A 24,582-nucleotide genomic window follows, 5' to 3' on the forward strand; every position below is an offset into this window, starting at 1 on the left:
AAGCAGGCAAGTCGTCCCAGGCCAATGGGTTTGAAGAGTTTCTGAGACCCACCTCCGGCTGGGCAGAGGTGAGGGCCTGCAGGCTCCAGTGGCGAGCGGGGGCGAGCCCGGGCCTTCCCCGGGCTCCACGGTGGGAACAGTGTCCAGGGCATAGACAAGGCCGTACACAGAGGTCATAAAACAAAATTTATCTTTAATTTGTAAGTGTCAACAGCAGTACAAAAGATGGAGTATGACGACTAGATTAAGGGTAGAGAGGACAGTCTTGAGGTAAATGAGCATAAATAGGCAGTTCTTATAGACACTCCCCTGAGGGGCCGAGGCCCCTTCATGGCATATACATTATCACCCAAAGATGGCATGTTTAACATATCAGGAAAGCACCTTGTGCAAAAAGAAAAAAAAAAAAAAAGTAGCTAAGGTGCCAACATACACCAGGATAGATAAGGACAGTGTGTCTTTCAATGTTGTCTTTTCCCTTAATTATGAGGCAGAGGAGGGGAAGACTTTGAAAAGTACCACTGAAAGATTATTCAAGGTCGAGTTTATCTCACGTCAATACTGCACAACGAAATCCAAGAAATGTGTGTATGCAACAAAGCTAAGAACAATGATTCATTCCTTTAAATTTGAAGAGATTCTTTTTTTTTCTTTTCCCATTTCTTTAATCCTTAGCAAACTTTTTTTTTCCATTATCAAGAGGAGAGTGTAAGAGACATGTGATGGCAACCCTTAAGGTAATTTAAAAACTTTACACTGGACTGTACAAGATTTTTTTTTTGATAAATTATTTACATTTTCAGACTTTCAAACATATTCAAAGCAGCAATAGACACTAGTTTTTATGGTTTTTGTGTTTTTTTTTCTAATTGCCCAAATAGTTACCAGCCATGGGCCAAGTAGGTACCTGCGTTATACATAGAATTTCTACAAAGAAAATCTGCAGTTAAATTTGCTCGAGGGTATAGCGAATGCCCTTAGCATCCTAAGGGGCCACACCCACAGTGTTGCTAGAGGACCCAAAGCACAGTACCTTGACAACAAGCTGCAGTTGTCCCAACAGCCTACACGAACTTTACACTTTGAAACAGCAGCCAGCATGTCAGTCCAGCATGTCAGTGAATTGTGCTGATTAAATTAACATAGAATACAATCTCACAATATACATCACAAACAAATTACAAGGTTGGGAAATAAAAGAGTTACAGTAAGATAAGTTATGTAGTAACAGCTTATAAGCTTGTCTAAGGTAATAAAAATTTTACATGGCAAATACAATAAATGAATGAACATAAATGCTAAGCATTCTAATTTGCTACAAGCCGGAGAAGGGTACCATAAAGACTGCACTTTCAAAAAAGCAAAAACACGTATGACAAAGGAAGACAAACGGAGAATGCACATGAGCAGATCTGCAATGTGCAGCATACAAAACAGTTAAATATTTGCACATTCCCCATACTCCAAGAGCACCAGCACTGAGGCCTCACCTTATGCTTGTGGTTCTTCAGGAACAAGAAACTACTGAGCAAGACAGGTCACCGAGTTGCCGTCAAGCGTTCCTATAGCCACGGACACCAGCTGGAAGAGTATCTGCGCTAAACATTACCTTTCTGCTCCCCTTCCCCCCCACCCCCACCCTCTAGCCCTGCCCCAAAGGTACCAGCATTCCAAATACTTGTTCGTGAGCTTTTGGCAAGCAGTCTGTCCCCAGAAGGAAAGATGGGGTGAGGGTGAGAAGGAAATGTGTTTGCATATCAATATCTTCAATGATCCTAGCAGAGGGTTACGCTCAACAGTACATAGCATCAGAAACAGGACATAATCGGCAGGAATAATAGATAGAAGTTGTTTATTTAAGGAAGAAAACATGTCAGGGGGCAGATGACTTACGGAAATGATGCAAGTGCTTCTGTAAGAGGACAAATGAGGTCATACAATATTATTATACGTTGAGAAGCGAGCTTAAGTGCCAACTCAGTCCTTAGACAAAACGTGCACAAAATCAGGCAAGGCTACAGCAACCATTCTTGTCATTTTCTCATTATAAAGGAAGACCCAAGAATAATTTCAATACATTCCTCTAGCTGCATTCTTTGTAGTTGTTGGCACTTGGTACAGGACTTCTCATATGGTTTAAAACTACTAAGTGATTCTTTTTTCCTTTCCCTAATGAGTAGGTAGAGGTCAGCTCTTTGCAAAATGAGTATATTAAGAGAAGCAGCCTCTGCCTGTGGTGTGCAAGTGACTAGGCTGCCTTCCTACTGGGGGTAGCTGAGCTTCCTCGGAACAATCCCGGCTTTCAGCTAGTGCCTGTGCTCCTGGCTCGGGAGGGTGTGTGCCAAAGCAGCAGCCCAGCTTCGTAAGGAAAAGAAAGAAGCCTTTAATTTCAGCCCTAGAGCGATCACACCCTTTTCAAACACCCCAGGCTCCAGTGGGGCTAATGTTCAGGGGAGGCCAGAATTTGACAAGCTCGACAGCGCTGTGAGCCCACACCTGAATTTAGAACTTGGCCCGGGAGACTGAGTCAGGACCCTGGCATATCGAATCAGGCCGGAGGACAAGGCTGGGGAGTATCAAATACCAAGTGAAGCAAACTGGTGTCCTCCTAAAAGATCGGGCTGTCTACGCGTGAGAATGACAGATGTTCCCACCTTCCTGGAAAAGGTGCTGCATTGCCTCTGCCAAAGAGATGGAGAGACCGCCTGCCTGGCTGCTCCTGTGCACGGACTGACCTTTTCTTTCTCCTGTTCTTTCCTTTCCTCCCCTCCTTCCTTCCTTCGTCTTCCTTCTTTTCTTCCTTTCTTTCTTTTCTTCCCTTCCTTCTTTTCTTTCCTTCCTTCCTTCCTCCCCCATATGGTCCATTTTTTAGGAGAGGATCGTGGGCCAGTGTCCCTATTCTAAGTGACAAGGAAAAATCCTGATCCTGTAAATTTTTTTTTTAGCAATATGGAGATGATCTGTTTTTGATTTGAAGATACTGTGAAATAGGAGGCCCAGGAAACAGTTGATGAGCACTCTTTAATCTAATTGGCATGGCAGGACTTTTATTAACGGTCAATCTCAGAGGCAGATGCTTGCCTGTAGAATGGCATTCACGCTTCTTGCTATTAAATGGTCACAGAACTCCGTTATAAGATTTAGGCAGACTAACAAAAGCAAATTGACTCTCCCCCAAGCTGTACTGGAAATTTAGGATGCTCAATTCTTCGAGTTTCTAGAATAAACAAGTAAGTAAAATTCTGAGTCTGTGGACAGTGGGTTCCAAACTGCACGGGAACCCGGGAGAAGGGTTTGACTGCCCCAGCGACAGGTGGAACACTGCTCTCTCACTGCGGCTGCTAATTCACTATTCCCATGAGGTACAGTGACTTGTCAACTTCTAGTCTGGACCAACATATATGGATAGAGAACGAAAAGGAAATACATAACTTATATCTCACTAAGTACTCATGAACCAAAAATAAATTCTATTTCTATGTTATATTTACACAATTAGAAAAATCTAAAATGAGATGGTAAAGTCATAAGAACTTTGTTTAAGCCCCACTGAAAGGAAAATGAGGTGATCCCTATGATTGTCATTCTTAATTTCCGTGGATATTTAGAGCCACACTTGGCTAATAAATAAACTGCTTACGCGCAGAATTTAGATTCAAATACAGCATCACTGTTTGACCCAATGAAAGAGACGTTTACAATCAGATCATTCCTGAATAGCCTTACACTTTTAAGAACATGGCTAGGAGTAACTGCACCCCAGTACCGAGGCAGAGCTGGAGCTAAAACAAAGTGTTCATACACACATGTATTTTGCATAAATAAATGAAATAACAAGACATAAAAATGACTCAAATCCGGCAACTGTGAGGCAAGCCCACACGAGTCGAAACAGATGACTTTTGTTCATGTCGTTTTCGTACAACAGTTTCACATTAGTCAGAAGTGATAAAAAATACCATTTATATCCAGTGCTTATAACACTTACGAAACAACATCTGTGAGTGTGTGTGTTTTTTGTTTTTTTTCTTTTCTTTTCTTTTTTTTTTTTTTTAACTATAAGCAAAATCAAGTTTCAGTCCTAAAGAACAGTCCTTTGTTCTCCACCAGCCCAGAATATTATTTTGGCATGGTCATAAAAACAAACAAAATTAACCTACTGTTCTAAATGTTTGCCTTTGTGCAAAATTAATTACATACAATACAATGCTAGCCATATAGCACTCTACCTATGCGGCAAAATAAAAAAAGGAGGAGAGAGCAAAAGCTGAGTCAAAGAGAAAGAGAAAAAAAACACGAGTATGAAGTGAGGAGGAGAGGTATATAATCAAAAAAAAAATCAGTAAGACAATAATAAATATTCATTTTTGAGGAAAAAAATGGCCTCCTCCTCATTTAAAATAAATGTACAAAAACAAAGTTCCAATCCCCAACCAATACTACAAACAAAACATTCCTATCAGTACCTTAATCAGCTTATGGAGAGCACTCGCAGCTAATGACACAGCCAGTAACATCTTGGCTAGACCTATTTATTGCTATTAGGTGTGGCCTTGAGCACTCCTTAAATAAATATGAAGGTACACTATTTTCTTCCAAGTGACAAAATGGCTCAAGAAATCTGATGGGGCCGTTCCTATGTCCTGGTGATCAGATTCTGGGTTGTCCCATGAGGTGAACTGTCCCATTAACTGACATTTTCCCATTGAACCACTCCCGGAGAGGCTCCCTCCCCCACCATAGGCAGTCAGTCCTGGTTTCAGGAAGGTCAAAATGGCATAGCTGAGCTTCCAGTGGTAGGAGAGGGGAATGAAACCTCACTGCCTCCCTGCCCATCAGCACATCTCCAGAGAAATCCTCCTGTGTCCAGTGCTGTTAATCGTGTTCACAGGGAGGCATGCCCTGCCCCCCAACCCATGTGGCCACCGATGGAGGGAGGGAGCCAGAGGAGCTCACCTGCTGCCCCAGGAGTCATCCGTTCCCCAGAGTTAACAGTAGGAACATCCCCTACAGGGAATGTATCTCCCATCCTTCTCCTTCCCTACGGTTTTCTTTCATTCTCTGGATGTATCATGACTATTCGCCTCTATCTTTGCCTTGAGGCGGTCATGTGGCTTCCTGCATCCTGGGGATTTTGCAAAAACAAAACAAAACAAAAACAAGAGAAACAAAAACTAAAACTCCCTAGGCGCGCCAGAAGGGCTAAGGCAGCTCAGTGTGGAGATAGATGCCAGCCCATGACAGCATCGCTGTGGCCTCCTCTGTGGCCCACAACCTTGGGCTTTCGTCTTGGCTGTGGACCCTCCTGCCTGGCAGTCACCACTGCTGCCCCTTGCTGCCGAAGGGCATTTAGGGGAAATGCCGCTGATGCAGATCCTACCACTGTTGCTAGACTGTATTAGAGGGGAAGTCTGGCGAAAGACTTGAGGTCCCAGAGAACCTCAGGGGCAGACCTGTTGAAGTGTAAGACTCTACACCTGTATCCAAATACACAGCCCTCCAGCCAGATAGACACTTATGTTTGAAAACAATATAAGTATTTAACAGAATATTGTTTCAGAAATGTTTCCAGATGCTCTGGGGACATAAAATCACTATGTACACCTTTTGTATGTAGCAGGAGAAGGAGGTGAAAGGGGCTGAAAAGATCTTCAGGGAAGGAGGGTGAAAAACAAGAATTATTAAATTAATGCCACCAACATTTTTTTTCAAATAAATAGTAAGTGGACCCTTGACATTCTGGAATGAATAAATTATTTAAGAGAAAATGTGTTAAGACTGAATGTCAGGGTTAAAAGGCGAAGGGATAATGGATGTAGTGAGAGGTGGTCTCAGGGAGAGAAGACCACCGTGTGGGTATCTGGTGTGGTGAATGCTCTGGGGCGCGCTCGTCGCGGCGCATCACGCACTGATGGCACGTCAAGAGGCAAACACGATTGGGTACGTGCACTGTGGCAACCTTGTTCGTTCCTTACAATATCTTGTCTCCAGATTCCTGAGTACTTTACCATTTTCTGGAAAAAAAAAAATGTGTGGTTTGCTAATTTATTTTAAGATGCCAAAGATTGTCTAAGACTTCGCAGTGTCTCCTTTAAGACTTCCAAAATATGAAGATTCAAAAGTTCTGAGAAAAGTTTGGCACATTCAGAGTTTAACTCTACACGTGGAAAAATGGAATTCCGAGGCCTTTTGAATATGCTCTACATGCAGCTGCACACGCTGTGGACTTTTACTGTTTCACAATATGAAATCCTCAGTTGTTCTCTCCAATAATTCAGAATAAAAACACATTCACAACCTGTAGGCCGGCACAGCATACCTGAGTGAGAATGTTTAACCCCATCTAAAACAGTAACTTAAACCTTTATCAACATCCAAAAGGAAAAAAAAAAAGTAAGACAAAAATATAAGACTTGTAAGACAGCTATGGGTTGAGATAAGTTTTCAAGTCCTGGTGTCTCATATTTAATATGTCTTCACCTAAATTAAAAAAACAACAACAACAACAATAACAATAACGACAAAAACTCAAGTTCATGAAAAATCCGGGAAAACTGAATCTGTCTCACACTTTACGAAACAATTAAGACCATTCTGCTGATGTCATTGTGGAGCCACAAATGCATGCGGGCTCTTTAAGAACTTTTTGTTGGGGGAGGGAAGGTGAAATGTCAAAGTATTTTAATTCAGCAAACAAACACTCCTCAGTTGGCACTGACAGCTTCAGGGGCTTCATTTTCACTGCTATAGTCTGATTTGGGATCATCTTCATAGTCGTCATACATTTCCATTTCATCTTCTCCATTAATCATTTCATTTCCAGCGAGGCTCCCGCCGTCTGTCTTCATACCATAAGTGCTCTGGATGACAGGGAGGCTGGGCTCTGGGCTGGCCGAGGTGCTGGAGCAGTCAGATGTCATCTGAGGTGACGGTGTGGTTGTTGCCATAGTGATAGCACCAGGATACACAACGCCTGTTCCTGTGGTGATTGGAATCTGAGGCTGCTGCCTGTATGGATTCAAAAAAATAAAATAAAACAGGGGGAAATCTGTATGGTCTTCCAGGGGGCACTCGAATTCCTCCCCCACACATTCTGAGAGGGGGCTCTGTTTGACATTCTAAGTGAACCAAAGAACGGAACAAAGGTGCTCCCTGGAGGTCCTGCACGTCCTCACCCCAGGTTGCTATGGTTGGGCATTAAGCAAGACAATGGAGCAACTTATTGATGGTTTTGAAACATAAAAGCAGGGTTCTGACAACATTGCATATGGCAAAGGTTGAATAACAATTGCCATTTGAAACCAATGCTGTAGTCAATTCCAAAAGTTACATGTGACGTCATTTTTTAAGATCTCCCAGGACGATAAAAACAAAATAACTGGTAGCGTGACATATAGTTTAGTGATGCTGCTAAGCAGGCTCGTGTCTTCAGCTTGGCTCGAGAGTCGTACAAAGGGAAGATCAAGATGAGAAGGGATCGAGTATGTCCCAGAGAGTCAGATTTAGCAAAGCATATATTTGCTATCTATGCAAATAGCTACCTATTTCTATGGCTGAACTGGAAGGGATGCTCCTTTAAGGAGCTTCTATTTTCATAATTATGGAAGGAGCATCTTGGATGTCATGACTCCCGAGGCCCTGGCCGGGCACTGGGTTGGAGGAGTCAGGAGGGAAGAGCGGCGAGAGCCCTGTGACCTATCAGAATAACACACATTGCCTCATTTGAGATCCTAGCAGGTGCCAAGACTGGGTCACACCAGATCATTCTGTCATAATGGTACTCTGGTTCAAATAAACTTACCAGACCCTGTATGAAGGTCAGTCTCTCCCTCTACAGGGAGACATTGCTCTCTGCCTCTCAATTTCCCTTGAGGCACTGTAATTGGTTGAAAGAATTAAAGACCTATGACACCTAGCTCACAGACTATGACTGAAAAAATATTCTCATGGTTGCGATATTTACCAAGTGTTCCTCAACCTGAATGGACAATAATTACCATTTAAATTCATTTCAAAATATCACTGTAACTATCCTTTCTGAACTTCAGTTTCCAGATGTTTATGAGAGCTGGGGTCAGGGAAGTCTTGGAAGGTCCTTTCACCTTTTAATACTCATGACTTCAGGTTGGTCCATCCCTTGAATGGTTCTTACTGACCCTCTACAATATCGTTAAATCCTTCTGTCCACCTTAGTCAGAAAAATATCCCGAATCTATGAAGAAGCAGCTAAGTTACAAGCCATTCTTTGGCTTGTAACTCTGGAATAATTTTCTCAGAAAGCCCTGCATGCCTTCCAGCCTGGTAGAAGGATCAATGATGGGAATGACCCAGACTCACTCTGTGAGATACTGCATGATGCTATCTTCTACTTTTTCCAATCCCCAGAAGGGATGACTATGATTCCTTCACCTCTGACTAATATAATATAGCAAATATTTTCATATATATTACTTCATTCAATTAACACGGCAACCCTATGAGGTATTGTCATGCCCAGGTTTCAGAAGAAGAAGGTAAGGCCTTGTGTAAAGTCCTGCATTCAACACCCAGCAGAGCCAGCTTTTAAAACTAGGTCACTTGACTTGAATTTTACCACTCTCTCCTCTCTAGATATTCAACTGACAAATAGACTATGCTCTTTGTGTCTCAGGAAAATTCCTGATTTCTATAGATCCTGTCGGTACCCAGTTGGCATTAAGACCTGATATTGATCCGTTCCCTATGAAACTCATGGTGATTTTTTTTTATTGCCTGAAGAAGATGATAGAGAAATCTAGATCTGCTCACAGAAACATCTTCTCAAATACTAGTTTCCCTCTCAAAGAATCAAATTCTAAAAACATTATATTCTGCTTCCTAACTTTTGGGCAAATTAACGCAAATTAAATTTCATGCTAGCCTGCCCAAGGCAGCGAATGCCTCATTAAATTTTTTACAGAACTTGGATAATTGCAATAAAAATATTTTTGCCTTAATCACATAATGAGTGTAGGGTAAAAACTTTTATTGCAATATTAACCCATTTTACAGATTTCCCAATTTGGTGAGCTAATCTGTAACATAAACTCTACATTCCATACACTAACTATCCAATGGTACACTTTCTTTTCATAAAGGACATTCTTTTTTTCAGAAAGAATAGATGGTCAGTTTTGTAGTATTTTTTAATCAAACTATCTACATGTATTGTCTCTTAAATAAATTTTAACTGGGCCCCTATTATGTGCTGGTGATAATGCTTAGGTGCTTATGCTCAGACGCTTTCACGTTATCTACTTTAACCCTCACAATAAGTCTAAGAGGTGAATATTATTTCCCCTCTTTACTGATGAAGTTACCTACTAAGTTTCAGAGAGTTCAGACTGTTTGTCCAAGGCCATAGGATCATGACAGCCAGGAGCTGAACCCTTCCTTAATGTCACAAATTCTCTACTGGATATCAAGATTAGGGCAAGGAAGGCAAGCTCACACGATCAGAAAAATACGTGGCAATATGGATCACAAACAAACTCTTCAAAACTGGGCTCCACATACTTCACAATTCTTGGACATTATGCTGGTAATTGAACACGAAAAACAAACAAATAAAACATGGGCACAACTTACTTTCTGGAGTGAGGCACATGATCGCCAAAAGCCAGCTACTGGTGGTAGAGAGATGCCAGACTGTGGCACCCACTGACTCCCTGTCTACTTCCTGCCTCATCATTGCCCCTCCTTCTTTAAAGATGTTACTTCCTGGCTTATTGTCACTCCCTCTCCAACAGTTCTTCTGCCATAATTCCTGATGACTCACTGTCCATGGAGGTGATAATACCGACACCTTGCAATCTCAAGTTCTTGACCTCTCCTCGGGGGTGCTCTGGCCCCCTTCCTGTGTCAGCAGACCTTATCATTTCCAGCTGTAACCCCACCCTGATGTCCATTTTAAACATCCAACTCTATGACCACCACATCTTCTCTTTCTAGTTTTCTTCCTCTGAAACCCCAGTCCAATAATTCTTCCACCCCATGGGCATCTACAATTCCTTGATCCTTCAACCAATTTTTGCTGTCCCTGTCCCAACCCCCATGTGTCCTGCCTTTACCTCTTTACCCAGGATAGATTCTGTGGTTAGTCACTGTCTCGCAGGTTCTCTCCCCTCCCTTACAAGGCAAAACTTGAACTCTCTGCCTACTTTTGAGCACTCCCGCATAGCTGAACTGGCTGCAGAAAAAACACACTACCATGCATACATACTAGTCTCAGATTTTTTTGAGCATGAATTTCAAATTAGCCTCTGGTGCTGTTCAGCCCTCATGTTGTACTTTTTCGTATGCTGCTCCCTCTTCTACTCTCCTAGATAATTATTTCACACCTTCTCAGCTCTCTTTAGATGTCCAACTTCTCCCATATCCTCACTCTCAATTGATGACCTGGCTTTCCATTTCATGGAGAAATTAGAAATAATCAGATGAAATTTTTCACAAGCTCCCACCAATCACATTTATCCATCTGCCTCTGTCTGTTTTAATTCTCTGCTTGCCTCCTTGTATTTTGAATGAATTTGTAATCCAAAGTAAGGCCAATCCTTTCACTTCTGCACTGAAACTATCTGTTCTCACATACGAAAGATCTCTCTCCAGTGACCGTCTCTCCCATCTGCATGATCAATTTTCCCTCTTTCCTGGATCATTCCCATTTGCACATAAATATGCCACAACCTCTCCCACTTTACTTATTTTTTAAAAAATATTTTATTTATTTGACAGAGAGAGAGAGAGATCACAAATAGGCAGAGAGGCAGGCAGAGAGAGGAAGGGAAGCAGGCTCCCCACTGAGCAGGGAACCCGATGTGGGGCTCGATCCCAGGACCCCAGACCTGACCTGAGCCAAAGGCAGAGGCTTAAGCCACTGAGTCACCCAGGCGCCCTCTCTCCCACTTTAGAAAAAGCAAAACCAACAAAACTCTCTCTTGACTCACATCCCCCTCCAGCTACTGCTCTAATTCTCTATCTCCTTTAAGGCAAAACTCTTTGAAAAACTGTGTATATTCACTCTCTTCAATTTTTCCACTAAATTCTTAAATCTACTTCAATCACTCCCAATACTCCACTGAAATACAGCTTGTAAAGGCAATACTACCAGTGCGCTCCATGTTGTTAAGTTCAAGAGTCAGTTCTTGGTCCTCATCTTACTTGATTTATGCCACTGGCAGCATTTGATAAGGCTGGCCACGTTTTGCCTGGCTGAACTGCTTTCTTTGCTGGTCTTCTGTTCTCCTTCCAATCTCATTACCTCTCCTTCTAGGTCCCTGGATGGGCACTCCCTCCTTATCAACCTGACATCAAAACTCTGAAGTACCCAAGGATCAGTCCTTGTACCTTGTCTTGCCTCTATCTAAATTCATGCCCTTGGTGAGCTTGTCCATTTTTCATAGCTTTGAATATTATCTAGGTGCTGACAACTCTCAAATTTGTATATCCAGTAAGCACTACATTCCTAAATTCCAGAGTCATATATGTATATAGCTTCTTATTTGATTTAGATATCAAAACAGCATCTCAACCTTACAGATCCAAAAACCAAACTCCTGATCATCACCACATACCTCTCCTTCTCAAGGGTCTTCTGATCTTGGTTAATGATCACTTCATCTTTCTGGCTGCCTGGGTCAATCCTTGGTAACTATATGTATGTCCTCTCAAACCCTATATCCAGGCCATCAGCAAATTCTAGTGGTCCATTGTCAGGAATCCATCCAGAATCCATCTACTTCTTGCTACCTCCACCCCTACAAATCGGATCCAGGCTACCACCAACCCTAATCTGGGTTATTTATTATTATTATTTTTTTAATATATTTTATTTTTTATAAACATATATTTTTATCCCCAGGGGTACAGGTCTGTGAATCACCAGGTTTACACACTTCACAGCACTCACCAAAGCACATACCCTCCCCAATGTCCATAATCCCACCCCCTTCTCCCAAACCCCCTCCCCCCAGCAACCCTCAGTTTGTTTTGTGAGATTAAGAGTCACTTATGGATGTCTCCCTCCCAATCCCATCTTGTTTCATTTATTCTTCTCCTACCCACTTAAGCCCCCATGTTGCATCACCACTTCCTCATATCAGGGAGATTAATCTGGGTTATTTTAAGAGTCTGCCTCCTTATTTCAGCCATCTCCCCTTCCAACAATACTCAAAACCATAAAGTGATCTTTTTAAAACCTAAATCAGATCGTGATACTCTTCTGCTCATGACCCTTCCGTGCCTTTCCATCTCACTCATGGTCAGATTCCAAATCTTCACAAAAGCCAAAGGTCCTTTCACAGTTTGACTCCCTAACACATCTCTGATAACTCTGACTCTTCGCACCTACCCACTCTTCTCCTACTACTCTAGCCTCGTTAGTTCTTGAACATGCCAATTGCAACCTTCCCTCCAGACCTCTGCAGCGGCTGCTCTCCCTGCCTGGTTCTTCTCCCAGAGACCACACAGCTTGCTCCCTCACTCTGCAGGCCTGAGCTGCTCAAGTGGGAGCTGCTCAGTGAGCTTCTGTAGCCACTCTTCTTAAAATTGCACTCCATCCTCTGACACTCCCTATACTTTCCCTACTTGACTTTATTCTAAGTACTTACTACTTTTTGATATTTATTTATTCATTGTTGATTGATTGCCTGACTTTCCCCACTGGAATGTAAGCTTTACGAGCACAGGCATTTTCATGGGTATAGCTCTAGAACTTAGACAATGCCTGGAACACAGGAGGCACATTTCATACTGCATACATGCAACTAATGAATGAATGAACAAATGAATGAACGAACTAGTGAATGGAGGGGACAAATAAAAAAGCTGGGTAACCTATCTGAGAGAAGATAAGATTTAATGAGACTAGACATATGCAAGGGAAGATAGTGGAGAAGGTATGTGAATATAACCATCTTTAAATGCTTGAATGTCTTTATAAAGAAGGAAGAGACTTGCTCTAGGATAGGGACCAAAGAAGAGGATTAGAATTTAACCAACCAAGTAGCAGAAAGGTAGATCACCACTCAGTAAAAAGAACTTTCTAGCATTAGGATATGCCCACAGAGAAACTAGCTCCCTTGGGAAGTGGTAAGCTCTCTAGCCCTAGAGTAGTCCAAGCAGAACTCAGTGAGGCTCCTATAGCGGTTGGCTACTTGAAGTATATGACTTCTGAGGCCACTTCTAAGTTACCGCTGATTCTGTGGACACAAAATCATAAGCTAACAATCATGCTGGCCTTGCTTTCCCCATTGTTGTTACCAGCATAATAAAAGACTGAAAAATCAAGTGAGCATGGCTAGTTATAGTTGCCAAATTGTGGCTTTCAAGGGTTTCCAAAATATTGCTCCGCCCTACCTCTCTTACTTTTCTTTACTGCCAGAACTAACCTCTAGGTTAGCTTCATTTTTAAACTATTGAACATTTCTGCATTTCCCTCCATGTGTTCCTGGCTCTTCTTCCTGCTAAAATAGGAATCTTGACCTCCACGTCCACAAGCCTGACCCTACCCAAAACTCAAGACCTATAGAAAAACCTCCAGGATGACCTATGGTTAGCCCTAGTGCATAGCAAGCTCTCCTCCCCTGAGCTTTGCTTGCTCTCATTTACAAAATCAGAATTAGTACTTCACTATAGATTATGTGCAGCACTATGCAATGTAGCCTCTCTTCTCTCTGTGTATATGTATGTATAACAAACTGTTATTTGCTAATATGTTTATGTATGCATCTGGTTTCTCTGACTAGAACACTCTCTGAAGCTCATTGTGTACAGAATTAATGCCTCATGTCCTGTATTAATTTAGTACAGTGCTGGGCACCTCACTGGTTTCAAATAAGTCCTTACCAATTGACGGACCAATCAATTAACAAAATGGAAAATCCAGCCAGCAGGCTCAAGCTTTGTCTATCGGAAATTACTTTCCTAAAAAGCATTTTTCCTTCCTTTACAGATCAATTGCAAAGTCAAAATTCAAACACTGCAGATTTCACAAACAGGAATAGCTGGCAAATATTGGGCTTTACAAATAATGAATGTGCACATCAAAACAAAAGTTGTAGATGTTCGTAAAGGTATACACATGCAGCGGAGATGAGCAGAAATGGCTAAGTACCCCTCCTCCCAGCCCCAGCAAAGGGTAAAGCCAACCCTGATAGAGCTCAGCATTATTGTATGGCTTCCAAATCACGGGAATGTTCCTGGAATATCGTCTAGCTTCACCATTGCAAAAAACCCCTATGTATTAATTTGGCAAATCCCCCTTGTTTGCTGTTCTTTCAGACTTTTACAGCTTCTATAAATGAAGACAATGAAGTCCGTTTCATTAGGAGATAAGCCTACATGTCGTACATCTCTGTAGTTAATACTGCAGTAAGAAGTGGAAAGAATAGCAATCTTTTTATATTACCTGTTAGAAACCCTAATCTGGCTTTCTCTATAGGAGGACAATACTGAAAATAGTACAGCTAGCCTATGCTAATCAATTATATTTATATTTGATTCAACCTCTTTTGGATTAAGATCAAAATGGCAAATGTTCAAATCCCTTCTAGCATAAGGCCCTAGAATATAATTCTTTTATATGTATATAGATACATACATGCCATGTAGCATTATTTTTCTAGAATAATAATATTTGCTCTGATTCAGGGCTTCCTATGTGCCAGACGTTGTTTTTAGCACTTTAGATAGATCAAGCTATTCAATCTTCAGAAAGGCCCCATGTGGTAGATATCATGGTCAGCTCTCCATTCTATTTATGAGAAAACTGAGGGGCAGAGAGTTTAAATAAGATTCCCAAGGGCAAGTGGAGACTTCAGAGGAATAACGATTGCTGTGTATTAGTTGCTGAACCCAGGAAGAAGCAGATCTGGTATTTGAGACAGAACAGTCTGGTTCTAGAATTGGTGTCCATAAGCACTGCACTACATAACCTCTAAGGAGTTTGTAGGCTCTAAGTGAGGGATGTGTGTACAGGTAGAAAGGTCACATGGCTTGTCTTCATGTAAGCCTGGTTTAAACCTCAGCTCTGCAATTTACTAACTGTGTGGCCTTGGACAAATTATTTAACATCACTGAACCCTGTGTTTTTCAACCCCATAGTGAGGATGATATTGCTTATCTTGTAAATTGGTTGTATTTGCAAAGATCTATATAAATCACTCATCATAGTATATAGTATAAAGTAAGTATTCAATAATTTACCATTATTATTATTCAAAGAGTAGCCCAAGATTTGATATTTTATAGTACCTGCATAATCCTCTATGCGTTCACAGGGAAGTTATTGAATAAACTTCAAATAAGAGGAAGTACATTGGGCTGGAATTCTTTAGGAAAAGACAATAGTGTAGCTACATGAATATCATTTCTACATTAATAGTACTCATTGAAATTATTAAAAGTTCTAATACTTAACCTGTCGATCAAAGGGGTTAAGTCTATGTTATTCCATTTCATATTATTGGTAAATTTATTTCATAATAGCTGAGTGAAAAAAAATCTAGCTCAATGAACTTTTAGTTGTATTGTCAGTAAAATGCACGACAATGCTGAGCAATATATGTAATTTTATTGGCTCAAAAGTTATGCATGTCTTTTCAAAATCAGCTATAAAAATTGATCTCACCCCCATTCCCTCAAGAAGTCAATAGCAATCTTTGAATTTCTTGTTTCTTTTCCCTCTTGTAATAACCTCACATCTAATGAAGATGAATTTCCAAAGATGAACCCCAGGGAGTTAATAATCTATCAAATACAACTACTTAAAAGAGAATACGAATCCTTAAGTAGAAATAATACCTGGCTTTGGGTTGCAAATATTACCAAAGCTGGGCAGAAGGAAATACTCAGCATCGAAAATTAAAGAACAAGACATTCTGCTCATTGCCTACATCTCTGTAGCCCCCCTCCACAGTCCAAAATTATCCTTCTATGATGGATCCCCTACATTACCAGGAACAGGATCCTTCATCTCTAAAGACCAAAGCTGCTTTAATGCCATCACGTACCACAACCAAAGGTCCTAGGAGCCCTTTTCCAAGTTAGCACAGCTATGCTCTTAAGTGTGCCAGAATGGGGCGATGAGGCATATTTTGAGGCAGCTGTGGTAAGGACAACTCCTCAGTCGTTAGGCATGACGGAGGCAGAGACCTGGATTTAAACCTTGATTCTTTCTCACTTTTTGGAAGCCACAGGACCTTGATTTCTTTATCTTATTTGGAGGATTACGTGACTTATAGATCTAAAATGTCTAGTGTACAGGATACAGTAGACAATAAATGGTAGATGTTGTTGACTTGTTTTAATGTTTTAAAATTTTGACATGGGTTGCCATGTGTTGGGTATTTTGATCCTCTGGTAAGGGGAAATAAGTTAAATAGAATTACTGCATCTCATATTTTTAAATAAGTATCAGGGAACTTAAATGGTACCTCTGACAGCCTTCCAGACTATGGCCACAGAGACCCATTGTGTATCGTTAGGTACACAGAGACATGGCATGAAAAAAGAGGGGAATCACAAAGGATCTCAAACTTAAACTCTGATTCTCTGCTCAAAGGAGATTATATACAGTCTCAGAGACAGGATTAAAAGAAGACATCATCACCCAGTTAAAATAAATGTGTATTTTGTTTCATGTGACTATGCTTCTCAAAGGGCACTATGAATCGGTATTTTTCATAAATCATTTAAATCGTCAGCAAATAGCCTCCTGCATTGTACTTCTGGTGTTTAAAGCATTATTTTTAAAAATGTAAACATTTATAATACAGAAGAATTTGATAAACCTAGTTTGGCACGGCTTCCTCTGTTCATAGTAGGATTCTCAACAAAGTGACTTAAGCCTCCCTTTACCTCGAAATAGTTCTGCCACGGTGTAAAGAAACCCATTGACTATCTGGTATAACCTAAAATATAGTTTTATTGTGATAGCAAATCCTTATTTAATAGTAAGGATAAGGATAAAAACTCACCTTTATTGATCATGTACTAAGCGCTTTGAAAGTACTTCGAAAAGCAATGCCTCACTGAATGCTCTCAACCATTGTGTGAGACGGGTACTGTTATTTATTTCATCTCGTACACGAGGAAAGAGAGGCTCAGAGAAGCTCAGTAACTTGCCCAGGTGGGTGGCACAGTGCTTGAACCTCAGCAGTCAAGCTCTGGAGCCCACGATCCTCTGCAGAACTCTCTAGGGGAGGGCACAGATTCATGGACCCAGACTGCTTTCATTGTCCTTTCTTTTTCTTATTCTATTTACTATTCCAAATTAATTTTATGCTTCTAAACATAGGCTTCTGAAACCAACTTTTTATTCTGTGATGTTATTTTATTTTATTTTATTTTTTTTTTTAGTGTCCTTAAAAATAAACAGCTCTTTACTTTTGCTCTAAGGTACATGTTTTCCTCACCTGCAGGGGCAGCTGTCCCATTCCCCCACCATATAATAGCCCCTCGGTGCTCCCCCGGTTAACAGCAAATCCAGATGCCTTTTCACTCACTCCTCTCTCTTCAGGCCTATCCCAAGCATCTCCCCAATCGGATTGCAGCTGCCTCAGGCCAGGGCCTCCAGAAAGGTCCTCTGGTTTGTCAACCCCCTGGGCTTCTCGGCTTGGGCCTGCTGGAACCGACAGGCATCTGCACCCCCACTTATCCCAACTGCTGTGGTTACAAGGGGCCTCTTTTCAATGCAGACAGCCAGTCAGCCAAGTCGAAATTTATACCAGAAATCTATTACCTAATTTTTAAACAAAATGACATGAAATCAGACTTGAAGATATCAAAAACATGTCTAGTTTCTGATTTAAGCAAGAAAATCCACATTGTTATTGCTTCCACCACAGAATAATTTACTGCAACAGGAGTTCTGGATCTTAGGCCAAAAATGAGGTCCTCTAACCAATGTCAAGGCCAATTATCTTGTGGTAGATCCCACAACAAAAGCAGACTATTGTGATTAGAATCAGAAGCACCACCCAGAGAAGCTGGAAAGCTTCTGGGGATTTCTTAAGTTAGTTTTTAGTCTTTCTCCCTGCATGTCTGCTTAAATAAACTACCAGCAACTTTGTGTGTGGGCATGGAACATCTTAGATTAGTCTGGGAGACAAGGAGAGGGCGACCAGGTTTGTTTTGAGCTGTTGAGCAGGAGCCAGGCTGCAAGACCGTGTGTGTGTGTGTGTGTGTGTGTAACACTGCAAAGATCACCACAGCCAAGTGTGTGTGTGTGTGTGTGTGTGTGTGTGTGTGTGTAACACTGCAAAGATCACCACAGCCAAGCCCCCGGGTAGGTCTCGACCTCCTCCCTTCCCTGATCTCCTTCCCAACCACACTGCCTGTAGCCAGCCTGCGGTTTCCTACCGGGAAGGGAAAGCCCAGGTGGCTACGTTCGGGAACACTCACCCCACGGTAAAGAACTGCCTCATCTCCTGCCTCCGAGACCTCATCAGCTGCTTGTACTCCCCGATTCGGAGCTTTTTGCCATCAACAATGCAGGTGCGTTTCGGTCGAGGTTTGTATTTATAGTTCGGGTACTTCTCTAAGTGGATCTTGCTTAGCCGGGCCTGCTCTTCATAATAAGGTTGCTTCTCTTGGTTGGACATGGATTTCCAGCGAGACCCTAAACATAAAAATAGCCTTCAGTACCCAAGTGGTCAGGGCCCCATGTTGGTGGCGAATACCGTATACGCCTTCCCACGGCTTCGCTCGCTGGCGCTGTGTAGCCCCTGTCCTCACACACCACGGAGTCTCCCAAGGAGTCTTTCAGAGACGCAAAAAGCAAAGGATAATTTCGCATGTGATACATTTATCACATTATTTCTGTCCATAACTTAAAGCTGGTGCTATGAAAGATGTATCATTTTAAAACACATCTCTGCTACTTAAAGATCACCTCCTATGCCAAGGTCCTTTCCCGGTTATCTATCTGTCTCTCTCTCTCAAGGGGTGAAAAACCTACACGTCCAACAGGGACTCTCAAGGCTGATGGGATTCTCAGAAAAAGCTCTCCTGGTTGCAGAGATTCAAACATCTCCCACCCTTGTCCAAGCAGCTTTAGGGAGGCTACTCTGTGATAAGATGTCAGTTGATGCGGCTACCCTTCCGTATATAAAAACCCCCTGTGCACACCGTCTCCCCTGGCCCCAGGGTAATTAAAAAGCCTAAACCCTACCTAAGAAGTTCTAGCTTTCAAGTCGGAAGCTACAGTTGGAATTATATACACCATTTTCAAGTACTATAAACGTTCATTTAAACCTGTATCAGTGACAGCACAAAAATTTTTAATGTGGTTTATAGAGGAAGAAGGAAAAGTATTCACTTCTCTAATATTGTTTATAAGGAATTATCTAAACACTTGACGAAGAAGGGATGTGTTTTTTTACATGTATCAAATTGCATTTTTGTGTCTCGCTGGTGAATAAAGCGGTAACAGCTGTGCTGACTGGATGTTAGCTATTCTTCAGTGGAGATTTTTCATACATAAACAAATGGAAAGTTGTGCAAATATTCTCTGTAGCCAGCAATATCCTGGTCTGCTTTAATAGCACATCCATCCCTGTTCTTTTCTGATTGTTGTGCAAAAGTTGTGTAGACAGTCTATGCAGATCGGCTTCTCTGGGTTCTGCTGACTCCCAGTAGCTTAAAGCCCCATTTAACAAAGGATTCTTGGTGCTCTTGAAATACTTGTGCTTTAAAGTGTATATTTTCATGAATACACTTACTATATTCTTAATAAGTTTTTTCACAGAACGCACACCAATAATATAGATTCCCCACAGCTGCCAAAATGGAAACAGAGAGGTTCTGTGCCCATCTGAGAGTCTACTCATGCTGCTATTAAAATGGCCAAAAAAAGGGGAAAAAAGAAAATTTCAAAGTTAAGTATCAAATTTCAAGGACAGGGGAACACTGATTTTCTTTTAAATGTCTATTAACTAGAATAAAAATTTAATATATCCATGAGGAGCTTTTTGGTTTGAAAGGTACTTAAGTTGAAAAGGAATAACACTATCCCAGAGCATATCTCAGAATCTCTAAAAATAACACCCCGTTTAATTGGGATGACATTTAGTATCCATCTTGAAATTCAAAAATCAAAAGGGAACAACTTATTTTTTTTTTTTAACATTTCACCACCATTTGATCTTATGTATGTTTTAAATTTTCTTAGAGGTTACTGCTTCCCCATGTCTCAGAATCAAGTTAAATTATTTATACAGTGACAGAACATGTGTATTTGTGTATGTCCAGATCACCGATATTTACTAAGGTTAAATATTTATTGCTTTTGAACAAAACATTTAAAAAACGAAAACCACAGTTTAAGTCTCTAATGTTTTTCAGCTTTTTAAATGGCTTCTTTTGAGATTTTGTCACTTCGTGACAGCTTAAATAGAACAGTGCCTTCTGTGTTTTTTCTTTTTAAAGAGGAAACATGTTGACGGTAATGCTACATGTTGAATAAAATATGTTCAATATGTTGAACACAAGAATTCCAAACTGTATCATCTGCACCAGGCAAGCTTTACGCTCAGAGAATGAGGCTTTGGTTTAATCCCGAGGAGCAGGAGAATCACTCTGGCAACTGACCACAAAATGGGCCTCTGCCCTGTGGTCTGTGTGTTCAAGTCTCTGCTCTAAAATCTGAACTAGTCATATCTTATTAAAGTAAACGCAGTTTCATTCTATGAGCTTTAAAGTTATCATTCGAGGCTCTGTTCAACACTCTAGGAATTGCACACGATTTGGGGGCTCACCCCAGTTCCTGGTGAGAACCCAAGAACACTGAAGCAGAAAACTGTAGCATCTGTGCACCTTTCTGAGGTTTCGTAGCAACTTAGGGATTGAAGAAGGCGGAATAAGAGAAGGAGATTAGGTTGTCTCCACGGTTCCTGTTTAGCGGTCACCTTTCTGATTTGCCAAATTCACAGTATATAACAGAATGTAAATAATTTTGTCTCTACAGTAAGTTTTTGGTCAGTCCTTCCCCAGCACCCGGGGATGTGTAACCCTTAAACCTAAATGCCAGGCTGCGGGTTGGGGGACACAGAGGTGATGACCAAGACTCCCGAAGCAGCCTGCTGAGCTACATCCAATGTCTGCAAACCACAATCTCCCTCAGGGCTCAGGGGACACCCCTGTTTACCACTCTCGGGGCTCAGGGGAAGGCGGGTAGAAGGTCAGCATCAGAGACTGCACTCACCTAAGATTTTGCTAATGTTGGAGTTATGCATGTCGGGGAAGGCCTGAAGGATTTTCCTCCTCTCATCCTTCGCCCAAACCATGAAAGCATTCATTGGTCTCTTGATGTGTGGCTCGCTGCTGGCCCTGCTGCGGGCATCCCTGTAGACTCGTGCTTCAGCCACAGTGGCGCCTCCTGTTGGCCAACAATAATACTGCTGTAGTTTAGCTGCAGAGCCATTCATTGCTTTGCTTCCTGTAATGTCAGGGCAGGAAGAACAAGACAGGTGCAAAGCATTATTATCTGAGTAACGGAACACAACTTGTGCCTGCTTCGGCCAGTTTCCCGGGCCCTTCTCTTCTCTTGAAGGGACCTCTTGGGAGAAGATGGTTTCAAATGACGATTCTACAGGCCCTTCTGATGGAGGCCCCAAAGACACACAGGGAAGAATTAATTCTGCATGTTTTTACACACCTTGTACATTCTTACTACAGTCAGTTGCAGGGGGATGATTTGACAATAACTGGCATTATTTTATTAACCTTTCCTGCTGTGATTCCTCCCTTCAAAAGCAGGCTCCCACCTATCATTTAGCCTCATTTGCCAAAAATTGCAGCACTTTAGACTATCTCTTTACCTCAAATAGAATTCTTTCATGCAGTACTACGCCTTGTCCCTTGCTCCTCTCAGTGCCTGGAAGCCCCTTCTCCTCATTCTTCATGAAATCCCAACAAGTCCCACTCATCCTTTAGGCCCGTTCCAAATGTGGTGTGTTTCACGAATTAATTAATTCAATACAAAATATTAACTGAGCAATTACTATGAGTTAGGCATTATGCCAGGCCTTAGGGATGCAAAGGCCAATAAAACAGACTCTGCTTTTAGGGAGCACACAGAACAGAGGGGCATAGACCCCAGGCAATGTCACAGAGTGTACAATCAGTGCTACAATATTGAAGTGAACAGGGTGCCAAGAGGGCATCAGACAAGAGAGTCAGCAGAAGCGATGTCTAAGCTGTGTTGTGGAGGATGAATAAAGATCAGCACGTGAATAGAGGAGGGCTGTAAAGACAGATGGGAAGGGTAATTCAGGCCATAGGAACAGCATTTGCAATGATGTTCCCCGGGCTACATTCATTCCTCTTTTATGCTACCTGCTCCAAAGTAATTACTTGTTTATGGGACTATCTCTCTCTGATCTCTCCACTCCATCCTCAGGAATATGAAACCCCTAAAGTCGGTGTTTATGTTGTACTCATTCTTGTGTCCCCAGGATTTCCCACGTAATAGATATTCAATAAATATTTATTAAGTAAAAGATTGGTTTTCAACTTCTATGCAAACTAGTAGACTAAAAGGCATTTATTTCAAGGGTCCTGATATGTTTTTCTGCTGTTTAAGAGTCGCTCTTTAATGTTTCCCCATGTAACTATACCTAAATCTCTGACATTTTATCATTTCCGAAGAGGTGACTCCGGCTAGTAACATACTAGATTGAAATCCCTTTGAGAATATGGCAAGAACTGGCTCTCGTTCACTGCTGTATCCCTACGTTCTAGTAAAGCAATTGACATATAGAGTTTTAATTACAAACTATGTTAAATTAGTGAATTATGGAACAGATGAATGAATGAATAAATGAAACATTTTCATGAACCCTACTAGCGTGACACACAAAGTATGCTTTGCAATGTGGCATCTACTAAATATCCCCCCCGATAGATTGAGAAACTTCTATAGCTAAACGTAAAGTGGTTGGACTGATGGCGTCAGCCAGGATTTCTGCTGCATAAACAGGAAAGCCTACTCCCAAAAGTTTAGAAGCAAAATATACATTAAAACCAACATTTCCACTTTCTGGAAAAAGTAAAGCCTTTCAGCTCAGTGGAGTGATTATACAGGAACAACATGACCCAATCAATCTCTGGCCCTTCTACTCTATTTCTAGATACCTTGATTAAGTAGAAATTTGTTTGTGTCAGAGCTGGTAATAAATTAGAACATTAAAGTGCACTATTATTTGACAAATATGATCATCATTTATAGCAAACAAAAGACAGGATAAAAGGGCCCCACCGGCTAATATTATCAATTCTTTTCTAAACATGAAAGAGGGCAGAGGGGCTACTATTTGAAGGCCATGCAAAAATAATATATTTTATAAACATCCCTTCTTTTAGGCCTACTAGACAGAAATGATCCCTTACATGAAAAGTCTCAGACCCCGAGATGCATAACTAATCTGCTACCTTTTTGCCACCATACCCACAGTACATTAATTTCATTTAAAATGCACTGACCATACAGGATAAATTGATTTCACTTTATATGGGTTTGACAGCCATGTTTATTGTGCAGTGAAATGTAGTGTAGCTTCCAGCTGACAATATCCATCAACACAGGGCAATATGCTGACTGCTGGGCCAGATGAAGGCATACATTACTCTGGAAGTGAAACACTCATTCAGATACGACAGTGTCTTCTCCTGAGGATCACCACGGTAATTTATGATGCCCTCAGTGCCATTACTTTACAACTGACATGGATTCAGCAATTTATATACTTGCATGCATACACATAAAAGGAGACAGGCTTGTGGAGAATGTCAGATGCAAAAACATTTCAATATTATTCTAAGTTAACTACTATGCCACAGGTGATTAACATTTGAGATCTGCTTTTACTGTCCTAGCTTTCTCTCCACCTCCAGCAAAACCAAATAGTCGGCTTCTATTTATTTATTCATTTAAAAGATGTATTTCATTGTGATGTGAAGTTTTACTCTTCTACGGACTGATAGAAATCATGGTGGATTTTTAGCTCCTAATTTTAGACCCTGATTCTCCCAGACATGTCTTACATAGGTTCTATCGCTCTCTCTCATTCATACCTCAGTCTTAATATATCCTCCCTACTCTCCTCTATCCTACTAAATTCTACCCTTTTCCAAGGGACAGACTCAGGTCTCACCCCACCAAGTACCCTATATTGGCCTTGCCCCTTTCTCCCATAGTACATATGGTCTATGTGACACTGACAGTGAATTAATTACATAGAAGATACCTAGGACTCACAACAAATGTTCCCATAAACTTAGAAATTCAAGCACAATACAAAGTATAAAAATGTGAATTAGGAAATGGAAAATAGAAACACTCCGAGTGGGTTTTTTTTTTTTTTTTTTTTTTTTTGCCTCCTCTCCTCTCTTCCAAAGAAAGTCAAGTGGAAAATGAATGAGGACATCCTGACCTAAACTAGGACTGTTATATCAGCAAACCAAGAGTTGAGGAGAAACTTATCCAGGGAGGCCAAGGTTTGAAACTACTTTTAAACCAGATCTGATATCGGATCAGAGTCAGAATTTTAAGGACATATTGAAGGC

The 24,582-nt window shown here is 41.2% G+C and overlaps 1 protein-coding gene across 22 annotated transcripts in view; it reads right to left on the bottom strand.

Moving 5' to 3' along the window:
- Positions 1-173: 173 nt before the first annotated feature.
- The window catches only part of SOX6 (SRY-box transcription factor 6), a 621,788-nt gene continuing 597,379 nt past the window's right edge, over positions 174-24,582 (bottom strand). For 19 of the 22 annotated variants that reach the window (XM_059137084.1, XM_059137116.1, XM_059137061.1 and 16 more), the window contains 3 exons: positions 21,221-21,454; positions 18,421-18,637; positions 174-7,008 (listed from right to left, as the gene is read on the bottom strand). In XM_059137084.1, coding sequence (XP_058993067.1) covers positions 6,705-7,008; positions 18,421-18,637; positions 21,221-21,454 — 755 coding nt within the window. In that variant the 3' untranslated portion in view covers positions 174-6,704. The remainder of the gene's footprint in view (positions 7,009-18,420; positions 18,638-21,220; positions 21,455-24,582) is intronic. The other 3 variants (XM_059137177.1, XM_059137214.1, XM_059137187.1) reach the window with 1 other exon arrangement.

The sequence above is a fragment of the Mustela lutreola genome, chromosome 1 (genome assembly GCF_030435805.1).
Source record: "Mustela lutreola isolate mMusLut2 chromosome 1, mMusLut2.pri, whole genome shotgun sequence".
Lineage (NCBI taxonomy): Eukaryota > Metazoa > Chordata > Mammalia > Carnivora > Mustelidae > Mustela > Mustela lutreola.